Raw genomic sequence first — 14,342 nt, 5'->3', positions numbered from 1 at the left:
ATATTGGGCTGTTTTAGTGGTATTTTCTTAATTAAAATTTCATTTAAATGTTTTTATTTTGGGGAGATTTTTTTTCCATTTAAATGTTTTTAATTGTGTCCATTAGCTACTTGAATTGATTGTCCCAGCACCCACCCACCGTCCACTCACACCTGTTTTTCATTGCCATTTCCATGTGTGCCTCTCTTTGGGCTTTAGGTTGCCCTAGAACTGCTGCTACATCTTCCACTTTGGCATCTCATGCTGGAGTTTGAAGCTCCTGCCATGCCTCAGAAACATTATAATAAATATAAATCATGAAGCAATGAAGTCTAGGAGCCACACCAGATCTTCTGATTGCAGACCCCCTGGGGATGAGAGTCTTGGGAGAGCCCAGTCAAACACTATGCCCCTGTCCAGGACTCTCAAAGTGCAGGAGCAAGTGACCCCTTGCTTTGTAGGCTTGTTAGCTTCCTATGCTTGTTTGGAGAAAGTTTTCTTGTGAAACATAGCAACAGGCAGCCTTGGGCTCTGAATCAACTGGGTTTTTGAATCAGCACTCAAGAGAGAAAAAGATTCAAAATACTTAAACCCCGTGATTCAGTTACCAAGTAATCAGTGTAAACAGTAGGCGTTGTCCTAGATCAGTAGCCTACAGCTATTTCTAATGCTCTTGGTTTCCAGTTTTTTTGATGGATCATAGGAATGTGGCATTAAGGAGAGCACTCAGGTGGCTCAGAGAAATAGCTGTTTACCAGTAGAACTTCCAATTCTTAACAAACTGAACAGCTGAACTGATACTATGAACCCACCTTTATACTGACCCATCACCTTTCTAACTCCCAGTCATAGTGAATGGAGATAAATTTTCTTGGGGGTGTGGTGGGGGAAGCATATCTGACAGTTCTCGGGGCTTATTCCTGGATCTGTAATTAGAAATCATTCCTGGAAGTACTTGGGAAATCAAACCTGGATCAATCATGTGCAAGGCAAGAGCCCTACCTGTTGTGTTATCTCTCTAGCTCAGAAACTGGAGACCTCTAAATTGCACGATGATAGTTCCTTTCAGCATTTATCTGTTTACAAGAATAAAACAAGTCGTCAAAAAAAAAAAAAGAACGTGATAAGGTGTTAAAAAGAAAGGAGTCTCTATAAACCCATCAGAGATAATTTCTATTAATATTAATAAAATATGCTGTTTTATATATAATTTTACATAATTGTTACACTGTACATTCTATTTTATGTAATATATGAGTATTTTCAGTAACATAAGTGCTGTTATCAATTCTAGTAGAGATTCCTGAAGAGCTATGGTGAGTCCAGATAAATGTTTGATCTTTAGAAATTGGAAGTTCACCAGTACTTCAAGTCTAGGATATGAGAGAACAATGTCTAGTTGTACTGAGGATCCTTTTCTCTATGCCCATTGGCCATTTTTTGCTTACAAATGACACACTGGAGGATTTGATATTGCCTTACCATGCTAAGATTCTGTCCTCTGGCATTTCCTTTTACTCAATAGGACCTGTGACCATTTCATTAAGGAATGTGGTTATGTTAAGACCACAGAAGGAGAAGAGAGAAACTATGCTATTCTATGTCAAATTGCACAGGACAGCCTCTCCATGAAAGGAACTACATTATCTGTAAACATTGATGATGTCTACAAGGGTGTAAGAGCAGGAGATACTGAGGGAGAATCATCAGAGGGAGTGAGAACCAGCACTCAGCTTTCAAAACTTCACCTATCTTTGAACAAAGATGATATCTACAATGAAAGAGACAAACTCTAACTCATCAGGAAAAGAAAACATTTTCCATCCAACTTGGAAAATATAATTGCCTGAGTTAACAATTACTTAGTAATTAAGGTAAACAATAACAAGGAGAAAGCTCCCTCAGCAGGGTATAAAAGCAACCTGGAGCAAGAAGACTTTCATATTCAAGGAACACACTCTCCTGGACATTCACAGTACCCAGAACCTCTAAACTCTGAAATCATGGTGAACTCTTGTAGCTCTGTCTGTTCTGACCAGGGCTGTGGCCATGGTCTTTCCCAGGAGACCTGCTGCAGCCCCAGCTGCTGTCAGCCCACTTGCTGTCCTCCTAGGTGCTGTGTTTCTAGCTGCTGCAGACCCAGCTGCTGCCGCCCCTCCTGCTGTATCTCCAGCTGCTGCCGTCCCTCCTGCTGTGTAACCAGTTGCTGCCGCCCCTCCTGCTGTGGTTCCAGCTGCTGCCGCCCCTCCTGCTGCATCTCCAGCTGCTGCCGCCCCTCCTGCTGTGGCTCCAGCTGCTGCCGCCCCTCCTGCTGTGGCTCCAGCAGCTGCCGCCCCTCCTGCTGTGTAACCAGTTGCTGCCACCCCTCTTGCTGTGGTTCCAGCTGCTGCCGCCCCTCCTGCTGTATCTCCAGCTGCTGCCGCCCCTCCTGCTGTATCTCCAGCTGCTGCCGCCCCTCTTGCTGCCAGACCACCTGCTGTAAAACAACTTGCTGTCGTCCTAGCTGCTAAGTGGACTGTTCTGGATCCAGGAAAATTCCCTGCCAGTTCTACGGTCCAGACAGAGAGCAACTGGTTCAACTAAAACACTTTATGATTAACTAACAAGAAAACTTCTCATTAATATTTATGTGTGGAAGCATCTATGACAAGTAAATCAGAATTTACAGTCAGATTCTGCATCAGATTGTTCTTAATTCTAACATGAAATAGATGTCTTCAAATGTTCCCTATCTCGATTTTTCTTTAGAATGTTTTCCTCTGTAATCCATTTTGTGTGAAATTGTTTGATCTCCTCCAATAAAAGCATTTAACCCTCAAAAGCATTAAATTTCTTTTATCTCATTACTTTTTATTAATGAAATGTTCAGTACGCACGGCTATCTTTTCTGCATAACACAGGAGTGCCTGTTCTCATGTGTCTATAATAGAAAAATCATTTACACCCACTGCTAAAATTTGTCTTATGTTATGAAGACTGTTATAACTTTTACCAGACATGAGGAAATGTTGTAATGGAGGCACCTTTGAACTTAGCATGCCTAATATGAGAACAATTATTTTAATATAAAATAGCTCTGATGGAATCAAGAGAGATCATACAGAGGAGAAGGCACTTGCTTTGCACGCACCTGATCTGGGTTCTATCCTGGTACCACTTATGGTCCCCCGAGCTCCACCATGAGTGATTCCTAAGCAGAATCAGAAGAGGCCCTGATCACTATTGAGTGTGGCTCCAAATTAAAATAAACAAATAAAATAAAATGGATATGGCGTCAAAAGAGTCTTCATAACTATTACCTATGAATTGACTTCGTGAGTAGAGACAAGTCAGTACAGAGAATAGTTTATGATTTGACAATCAGAGTTAAGTCAGATTTCAGACATAGTATTTCAACTCTCCTCACCTGAAATTGCTTTTCATTAAGAAAAGTATCAAACTAACCACATATCTAGTTGGTCATACATCATTATCATACAAAAATAAATGTCATATATCACTTTTATCCTGAACCTAACCAGATTAGGTACAGAATAAAAGTGGCAGTTTAAATTTCCATGGGAAAGAAGGATTGCAAATGAAATATATATAGCTAGTATAGTTTCATTAAAAGAAAACCTAAAGGAATAGCTTTTCTCTAAAATAAGAAAAAAAGAATGTCGTCTTCTATTATCACTTCCATTTAATTTTGCATTAGTGGACTTAATGAGAACAAGTGAATAACAACAGGAAGAAAAAGAAAGGAAGAAGATACTACTTCCTTAGTAAAATTAAAACAAAGTCAAGTAAAATTCATTATAAATTGTTGAAATGCTATAAAAATTCAGGAGCAATTTCTAACTATATGCCTATACTTCTAGGCAATCCTCTCATTCTCTCTCAGTTATAAACAAATCCTGGAAGATTTCCAGACACATTTTATGAGACGAACATGACTCTAATACAAACAAACACTGTTGTTCATCGATTTGCTTGAGCGGGCCCAATAACATCTTCACTTTGAGACTTGTTGTTACTGTGTTTGGCATATTGAATACGTCACGGCTTTGCTGTGCAGGCAAGATACTTTCAGTAGCTTGCTGGGCTCTCCGAGAGGGGCAAAGGAATTGAACCCTGCTCGGCCGGGCTGGCTGTGTGCAAGGGAAATGCCCTACCTCTGTGCTATCAACACTAATACAAAAGTCAAAAAATAATATTATAAAAAATAGATTTACAAACTGGTCACTGACAAACACAGAAGCAGATAATTCAACAAAAATACTTAGCAGACTGAATTCAACAATATATTAGAAGGATCCATACACCACAGTAGAGTAAGATTTATTTCCGAATTACATGGATGGTTCAATATACACTAAATAATTAAGCTACTACATAGCATATGAACTAAAAGAAAAAATTATATGAACACAAATACATGCAAAGAAAAAACTTGATAAATCCATCAAAGGAATTCACCTTTACATAATAAGGATCATATATTACAAAATCATAGTTAATATTATACCCAATGTGAAAAATCTGATGGCTTTTCTTTAAAATTAGGGAAAGAGAAGGTCATCTACTATTATCATTTGTATTTAATTTTGTATTAGTGGTCTTAATGAGAACAAATGAACAAACAACAGAAACAAAAGGAATCCAGACTGGATGTTTAATTAACTCTCACTATTTGCAGATGACATGACATTAAACATTGAAATCTCTAAAGCCTTCACTAAAAAATCTATAAGAAATAGTAAATGAATATTGTAAAGTAGTAGGCTACAAAATCCATATACAAAAATTTATTGCATATTCTGAATAAAGCTAAAAGAAAACTTGAGAAAATCATCCCATTCACAGTCCTATTAAAGAGAATTAAATATATAGGAATGAATTAACAAAGTGAAAGACCTGTATTAGGAAAATTAAAATATATTGTTTAAAAATGTAGACAATATAGGACCTGAGAGATAGTATAGTGGGTAAGATCTTTGTCCTGTTCAGTTGACCTGGATTAACTGAATTTCCAGCACTGCAGATGGTTCCCTGAGCACCACCAGGAATTACCTCTGAGTGAGGAGCCAAGAGTAAGCCCTGAGTATCACAGGGAGTCAAAAAACCCTGGATGAAACAATATTCCATGAACATAAATGTGAAGAATTGATCATCCTCACGTATGGAATACAAATAAATCAAATAATGGAATAAACAGACTTCAATGGAAACAAACTCTAAAATATTGCTGACAGAATGACGAACTAAGTCTGCGAAAGGGGTAGGAGGGCAAGGGACCTAGGACAGTGGTGGAGGATAATTGGCATTCTGGTGGTAGGAGAGGAAAGTAATACTGCAAAAATAAAGAAATAATATAAAAACTGTTGTAAAACACATTACCTTAGTAAAAATTGGGGAAAAATGGTTGTCATTTATGAATCAGCAAATAGGTTCAGTGCAACCCCTATCCAAACTCCAATTTTTTTTTTAAAGAAAATAGAATAAAAACACTAAAATTTATATAAAACTATAAAAAATACTAAACAGGTAAAGCAAATCTTGAGATAAAAGAATGTTAATAAAGATATCTTAGTTGACTTCAAATTACACTGAAGCAATGACAAATAACAACAAAATTAAAACAACAAGATACAGGAATAAAAGTAGGTACATGGATAAATGGAGTGGAAGCTAGACTCCAGAAATAAACCCACACTGATAATACATTGCTATATCACTGTATCACTATCATCCCATTGTTCATTGATTTCCTTGAACAGGCACCAGTAACGCCTCCATTCGTCCTAGCCCTGAGATTTTATCAAATGCCACATTGGAGGCTTTTTCAGGGTCAGGGGAGTTAGACCCGTCATTGTTACTGGGTTTTGACATATTAAATACGCCACAGAGAGCTTGCCAGACTCTGCCCTGTGGGGAGGATACTCTCGGTAGCCTGCCATGTTCTCCGAGAGTGATAACTAGATAATAAGAAGTTGTGTGGTCGCATTTGTGGCCGTGAACTTCTGGGAGCTTTTTTTTTTAAAGTCTCTGGGTCTTGGCCATTGATGGGATTACACAGCACCAAGGGCAGTTGGTGAGTGTAATGCCTAGCTAGATGGGGGATCTGGGTGGAGGAAGCCTTGGAGATCTCAGCCCCAGGTCCTGCACACCTGGGTTCCTCTGCCGGTTCTTTCATGTGTGAGGCTCGTCCGAACATGTGGAGAGTTGTCTTAAGCATGGCTGTGACTGGTTCCAGAGGTCTTCAGCTGTTGGGGCTCTGCTCGGGGCGAGGAGGGAAACTCAAGCTGCCCCCCTCTAAGGGGCCCCCGGTGAGGACAGCCAGACGTGGGGGCAGGAGACTCTTATATAAGTGGGATATCAGTCAATCGTCTCACTGATAATATATATCAACATCAAATCTGTGACAAAAGAGTCAACACTGTACATTAAAGAAAGAAAAGATTTTTTTAAGAAATGGTGCTGGGAACATTGAACTGCCACAAACTAAAGAATGAAACTGGATCATTTTCATTTAAAACTTAGGTGTAAGTCCTGAGGCCATAAAAATAAGAGCACTAACATAGTTGATGAGCTCCATCTTTCCACCATTAATGATGTCTTTGGGGACTTCTCCTCAACAGCAAGGAAAATGAAAAATAAAGATATCTATCTATCTATATCAATCTCTCTCTCTCTTTTGCTCCCCCCTCACTTCCCCACACTGAAACTACCATGATAACACAATTACCAGTATAAATTGGTACTTTCTACCAGCAAACACAATTATCAGTAGAAATAAAATGTAACCTATAGTAAATAGAAGAAGATAACTGGGCATTATAATTCAAAAATGGATTAGTGTTCTTGGTTAAAAACCCAAGCCATTCCTCAACTAAAAAAAATAAACAATTAAATTTTAAATTAGCAAAAGATATAATTAGACATTTCTAAAAGGATATATTGATGTGTCTCCTGCCCCCACGCCTGGCTGTCCTCACTGGGGCCCCTTGGAGGGGGGCCAGTTGAGTTTCCCTCCCCGCTCCGAGCAGAGCCCCGGCAGCCGAAGACCTCCAGAACCAGCCACAGCCATGCTGAGACCACTCTTCACATGTCCGGACAAGCTTCATGCATGAAGGAACCGGCAGAGGAACCCAGGCATGTGGGTCCCGAGGCTGAGATCTCCAAGCCCGCTTGGATTAGGACTGGGCCTTATCCACCCAGATCCCCCATCTTCCAGTAGGTAGGCATTACACCCACCAGCTGCCGCTGGCGCCAGGTGGTCCCATCAATGACCAAGACCTAGAGACTATAAAACCCAGCTCCTGGAAGCACGCAGCCGCATTCACAGCCGCATGACATCTTATTATCTAGTTTTTACTTTGGAGAACCCGGCAGGCTACCGAGTGTCCTACCCACACAGCAGAGTCTGGCAAACTTCCTGTGTCGTACTCAATATGCCAAATACCAGTAACAATGATAGGTCTCATTCTCCTAGCCCTGAAAAAACATTGAATATGGCTCTTTAAAAATCTCAGGGTAGAGAATCTGGGAAAAACCTGAGTGCCCGAGAACAGATGACTGGTTAAAGAAACTTTGGTACATTTACACAATGGAGTACTATGTAACTGTTAAAAAAGATGAAGTCATGAAATTTACATACAAGTGGTACTACATGAAAGTATCATGTTAAGCAAAATGGCTCAGAAAGAAAGGGATAGACATAGAAAGATTGCATTCATCTGGGGAACATAAAGTAACAAAATAGGAGACTAACACCCAAGAATGGCTGAGATTAGTACCAGGAAGTTTACTCCATGGCTTGGAGGCCAAGGGGAAAAGGGGAAAAGGGAGCTCAGATAGCGAAGGGAACACCAAATAAAGGTGTTGGGAGGATCCTCCCAGGATGGGAGAAGCATGCTGAAAGTAGACTATAGACCAAACATGATTGTCACCCACTGCCTCTTTTGCAAACCACAACACCCAATAAGAGATAGAGAACAAAATGGAATGCCCTGCCACAGAGGCAGGGTGGGATGGGGTGGGATGGGGGGTGGGAGGGATACTGGGATCCGTGGTGGTGGGAAATGGGCACCGGTGGAGGGATGGGTATTTGATCATTGTATAATTGAAACCCAAGCACAAAAATTGGTAAGTCTACAACTGTACCTCATGATGTCTCACTAAAAAAATAGAAACCAATAAAGCAGTTTGCTATATGCAAAAAATTAAATAAATTAAAAATAAAATCTCAGGGCTAGGAAGAAGGAGATGTTACTGGTGCCTGCTCTAGGCAATCGATGAACAACAGGATGATCGTGATCGTGATATTGATGAACAACATAAAAAGATGCCCATAATCCACTGTTACTAATGGAAATACAAATCAAAACCACACTGAGAGATTTCATGTCTGTGAGATCTGCTTACATATAAGAGATTACTGACATGTTCTGGAGAGTGTGTTGAGAAAGAGGAATTCTTGTGCACTGTGGTGGAAATGCAAACTGTTGTTACTATTTTTTGAAAATGATGTAGAGTTTTTTCAAAAAAACCAACCCCCCCCAAAAAAGTGGGGATTAGGGAATGGAAGTAGTACAGCAGATAGAGTGCTTGCATGATGACAGCCTGGGTTTAATCCCTGGCACTGCATATGATCACTTCCAGGAGTGATCATTGAGCACAGAACCAGCAGTTAGCCCTGAGCACTACTGAATGTGAACCCAATTCCAAAAACAACAAAAGAAAAATGAACTTACAAAAAGGTTACCCTATGGCTCAGCAATTCTTTTTCTGCATGTCTATCTGAAGAGTATGAAATCATCAACTTGAAGATTTATAGGACTTCAATATTATTGGAGCACTATTCACAATAGTCAAAGATGTGGAAACAACCTAAGTACCACTGATCAGTGACTGGGTCAGAAAGGAGTGGTACATAGACAGATTAGAATATTATTCAGCATTTTTTTAAAAGGTGATTTTTGTAAATTTCAATAATATGAGAGGAACTCAAGGAGATTATGTGAAGCAAAACAAATCAAAGGGAGAGGGTAGGAACTGGATGATTTTTTATATGTGGAATATAAGAAAACAAAGTAGAGGAATGGATTAAAAATGTGAAAACAAGCCAGTGGATTTTGATGACAGAACTAACACTACAAAAGGGAAGAGGATAAGGTGTTGAAACAATGGTGCAATGAATAGTTTTTTAATTTAATTTTTAAAAATTTTAATTATTAAACAAAAATAAAAATTAATTTAAAAATTAAATTAAAATTATTTTATTATTTTTATTATTAGCACTGTAGCACTGTCCTCCCATTGTTCATCGATTTGCTTGAGTGGGCCCAGTAATGTCTCCATTGTGAGACTTGTTGGTACTGTGTTTGGCATATTGAATTCATCACTGGTAGCTTACCAGGCTTTGCCATGAGGGTGAGATACTCTCGGTAGCTTGCCGGGCTCTCCAAATTTTATTATTATTTATTTTTATTAAAAATTTTAAATTTAATTTTTTAAATAAAAAGCACATGGAGATGTTTTTCAAAAAAGAAAATGACGGCCCCACTGCACTGGTTTCCCAGTGTGGGTGGTCATCTTTCGTTGTCATCTTTCAGTAAAGTAAAGTAAAGGCCCTCCCGTTGTTCATCAATTTGCTTGAGCAGGCCCAGTAACATCTCCATTGGAGATTTTGTTGTTACTGTGTTTGGCATATCGAATACATCACAGGTGGCTTGCCAGGCTCTGCCATGCGGGCGAGATACGCTCGGTAGCTTGCCGGGCTCTCCGAGAGGGGTGGAGGAATCGAACTCCAGTCAGCCATGTTGGTTGCGTGCAAGGCAAACGCCCTACTGCTGTGCTATCGCTCCAGCTGGCAAGCTCCCCGTGAAGTATTGGATATGCCAAAGTCTCCAATGGAGACGTTACTGGGCCTGCTCGAGCAAATCATCCTTCAGTAGGATTGACTATAGTGGCCTAAACTGCTCAAAGAACACTTTACAAGTGATGCCTTGAAGCTGAACCTCAGCAGTGTTTCCTTTAAGGTTCCAAGTATAATGTTACCTGGAAAATATTATTTCTTTAGGCCCATAGTGAAGAAACATTTAAAGTGTAAAAAGAACCATTATATATATATATATATATATATATATATATATATATATGTATGTATGTATGTATATCTATCCCACCAACCCCATTCCTGGCTGAGCTAACTCTAAACTCCTCCACATCCAGACCACCCACTGTTGTTCTCAGGAATGCTTAGGGTTAATATTCTTTCCCAAAATATAAACTCTTCTAGAAATCTTAAGATTTGTTTTCAAACAACTGTTTGTGATCAGCCTCTCCAATGGTCTTTGCTTCCATGATGGTTTGGAAAGTGAAGAAACTGTTTCTTCTTCTCCTGTGATAACGGAGAGAATAGGACATTTCCAACAACATGCTATATCTGGCTCTTTCAGGGTCAGGGGAATGAGACCCATTGTATTTATTGGAGTCTCCTGGTGGACGGTTCTATAACGAAATTGACCACATCATATTCAATCGACGGTTTTGCCTGACTGATGTCGCTGTTGTCCCAAAATTCCAAACGGGATCAGACCACTGTCTCCTTCGTGCAAAATTCTACTTCACAGATCGGGGAGAAAGGACTGCAAAGTTTAGGAAGACAACTCCCAGAATGACCACCAACTGGGAGCTCTTTGGCACTATTGTGGCAACATTGGAAGATGCCGTCATTGACAACATTGATGAGGAATACAATCGACTGGTTCAACACCTCCATGATTGTGTGAAGAACGTCAAGAGAGAGATAGCTACAAAAAAAGACTGTCTTCGAAAACTCTTGAGCTTATTCACCAACGTGGCTTGGTGCATGCCTCAGGCAACCACAAGCCAACTTCCGAGCTCACAAAGCAGTGCAGAGAAGCGATAAAGGAAGACTTCAAAGAGAGAAGAGCAACAGTGCTGGTAGATGTGGCAGAAGATGGGAAAAGCATTAGCAACGCCCTCCTGTCCTTTGCCAACTACAAGACCAAGATGACTGACCTCCGACGTCCTGATGGATCTATCACATCTTCCAAAAGGGCAATGGAGAAGATTATCCATGACTTCTACTTGGATCTCTTCGATAGCCACGTCCACCTGCCCACATACCAAATTCCGCAGGATGAATATGTCATACCCAATGTTCTCCCTTCCAAAATCTGACATGCCATTTCGTCAGTAAAGAAACAAATAGCACCTGACTCAGACAAGGTCAGACCTGAACACCTGAAGAACCTGCCATCAATACTCATCAATGCGCTGGCTCAGCTCTTTACATGCTACCTGTCTGAATGCAAGGTTCCGTCCCAATGGAAAACCAGCAGGACTGTACTACTGTACAAGAAGGGAGACATCCATGACATTGGCAACTATCTCCTGATCTGCTTGTTGTCTGTCATCTACAAACTGTTCGCTTGAGTCATCCTGAATAGGACTGACAGAACACTAGATGAAGGACAACCATGCAAGCAAGCTGTTTTCCCAAAAGGATTCAGCACAATTAACCATATCCACACTATAACCAAGCTCATTGAGGTTTCTCAGGAGTTCAAAATGCCGCTCTGTCTAACATTCATTGATTTAAAGAAGGCCTTTGATTCTGTTGAGACAGAAGCGGTCATCAAAGCCCTAGCCAATCAGGGCATTCAAACTCAATACATCAGGATACTGTAAACTGTATTAAGGATTCACTACCAGGATCTCACCATTCTACAAAGAAGTGATCCATGTCAAGAGAGGGTTTGGCAGGGTGATACCATTTTACCAAAACTCTTCAGTGCCACCCTCGAGAACGTCATGTGACGACTGGAATAGGAAGGAATGGGACTGAAGATAGACGGTTGGCCACTACACCACCTCCACTTTGCTGATGACATCGTTCTAATAACACCAAACATTAGCCAAGTGGCACAAATGCTTCGACCGTGAGTGTGGAAAGGTCAGACTACAGCTGAATCTCAAGAAGACAATGTTTATGAGAAACAGCCTCATTCCTGACGCTCCATTCCCTCTCAATGGAACAACCATCTCCAAATGCAACAGTTATGTGTACCTAGGTTGAGAAGTCAACATGATGAATGACCTGGCACCTGAGTTGCACAGGAGGAAGAGAGCGGCTTCTTGGGACGCCTTCGAGAGAGTCGAAGAAATAGCTAAGAGGACGAAGATCCTCCGGTTCTAGGCACATCTCTTCGGTTCCACTGTTCTTCCTGCATTAATATATGCCTCAGAGACCTGGGCCTTACCAAAACAGGATGAGAACGCTATTCGGGTCTCCCAAAGAGGAATCGAAAGAACTATGCCTGGAGTATCACGTTTCACTCAAATGAGAAAAAGAATCCGAAGTTCCAACCTCTGTCGATGGTCAAGAGTCAGGGACGCTATGTCATTTGCCAAGGCATCGAAAATCAGATGGGCTGGACATGTAATGAGATTTGGAGATGACTACTGGACTAGAACTGTTACCGACTGGATTCCACGGGATGTCAAAAGCCCGCATGGCCGCCCACCTACGAGATGGTCAGACTTCTTCGTCAAGACCCTGAATGATCAGTTTTAGGCTCTTTGTGTTCCTAGAACGAGCAGGCACCATTGGGCTACACTAGCACGTGACAGAGATAAATGGAGACATTACTGGCACCCACTCGAGCAAATCGATGAGTAACGGGATGTCAAGTGATCAAGTGATGCTATATATGAGTTCGTCAGAGCTTACGAGGCAGGTTCAGACATCATCCTAACAACCAAGCAGAGTTCAATCCAAAGTCCCAAGTTGCTATTTTTTAATTATGTGAATGTGGAAGTTGGGGTCAGGGCAGTAGCAGAAACTAGATGAGGATGAGAGAATGGGTGGAAGCAGCATATGGCATTTGCTTTACTGGACCTATGACTTTAACAGGGCAGAAACCATCCATCATTTTATCTGATTTCCCCTTTTTGGTTTTGAGATTTCTCTGCAAAACTAGCTCTCGCACACTAACCTTCCTTCCTTAATCATGAAGGCAGCTTTGTTTCATCTGGTCCTCTCTGGTCCTGATGGCACCATCCCAGTACTTTTAATACTTTCCCACATTTTCCTAAACTCTTTTATGTAACTCTGAACTCCAAGCACTTTTTAGTGGCTGAGTGTTCTGAATGCTCAGAGAGGATTAGCATGTCTTTTCATTTGTCTTTTCTTTTTTTTTTTTTTAAAGTATCCCACTGTGATGAATGTGTCAATGCTTGCCTCCTGATTTAATGACAGTAAGGGGCTGTCATTAATACATGTGGGTTTGTGGTGAGATGACTAACGTGTGAAATGCTTATATCCTTTTTATGACAAAATGTCCTGTGACTATTTACAGACCAGCAGTTCTCAATCTTCTGTTCTACCTGATACCAGTTGTAACTGGCTCATTTTGGTGATATTATAATTAGGAAGAGGCAATTAGAGTGAATGTGATCTTGTAGTATATGAAGGTTTCGACTAGATGGACCTAAGAAATACACATAGACTCTTCTTGGGTATCATGCATCATCATGCAAAACAACTCCTCTTCATTCTTTGAACGACTATGGCATCTCATAGTGTAAATTAGTCTCTAATGCAAGGAAATCCAAAGCACTTGGGATCATGATCTTTCAACATTTTAATCTCCCACAACTTTGTGACTTCATATTTTATATGCTTTGCTAAGCTTAGCTTACGAAAACTCAATTAGGTTGAATTAAGAACGCTTAGAAAGACCACCACTAACAACACAGATGGCTACTCAAAAACATCCTAATGCTGAAAATGACACCCAAGGTGATAGAAGGGATAAAAGATCATGTCAGGATTGAGCATTCCTCAATCCCCAAAGGGAAGTGTCTATATGTTCAACTGCTGAAATGGAACTACACTCATTTTTTTCAACATTAGTCAACTGGTCATTTGTTGGGCATGTGTGCATCATTGAAATCTGCATTCCAATACATTAGTATATTTAGTTATACATATTTATGTATATAAGTATGTTCTGAAACTTCTGTTTCCTCCTTGAAAATAAAAACAGAAAGGAAAAATCTGATCAATAACTTGAATAATGAAAAAAAAAGAAAAGAAAAGAAGGCCTTTTCAAAATTCAGCAATTCAATTGTGATAGATACTAGGGCATGAGTAAAGGCAAGGATACTAGGCAGTATAACTCAGGCTAGCATGTAAACCTGGGAAAAAGGAAAGTCACTGGACTCTATCAAAGTCCCAAAGAGAAAAAGTCAGAGTCAGAAGGATTATCAGCCCAATAAAGAAGAGCAGTAGACTGAAACTTACGATTATGCTGTTGGATGGAATTTCTAGTTCTCTGAAACCACTTTCT

The 14,342-nt window shown here is 40.3% G+C and overlaps 1 protein-coding gene across 1 annotated transcript; it reads left to right on the top strand.

Moving 5' to 3' along the window:
* Positions 1-1,982: 1,982 nt before the first annotated feature.
* Positions 1,983-2,489, top strand: LOC130035649 (keratin-associated protein 4-3-like). Its single transcript, XM_056127476.1, has one exon. It carries the CDS (start codon positions 1,983-1,985, stop codon positions 2,487-2,489), a length of 507 nt encoding a protein of 168 aa, XP_055983451.1.
* The last annotated feature ends 11,853 nt before the right edge of the window (positions 2,490-14,342 follow it).

Source organism: Sorex fumeus, unplaced genomic scaffold, assembly GCF_029834395.1.
Source record: "Sorex fumeus unplaced genomic scaffold, SorFum_2.1 ptg000063l, whole genome shotgun sequence".
NCBI classification, from domain to species: domain Eukaryota; kingdom Metazoa; phylum Chordata; class Mammalia; order Eulipotyphla; family Soricidae; genus Sorex; species Sorex fumeus.
This window is presented reverse-complemented; position numbering and strand designations above follow the sequence as displayed.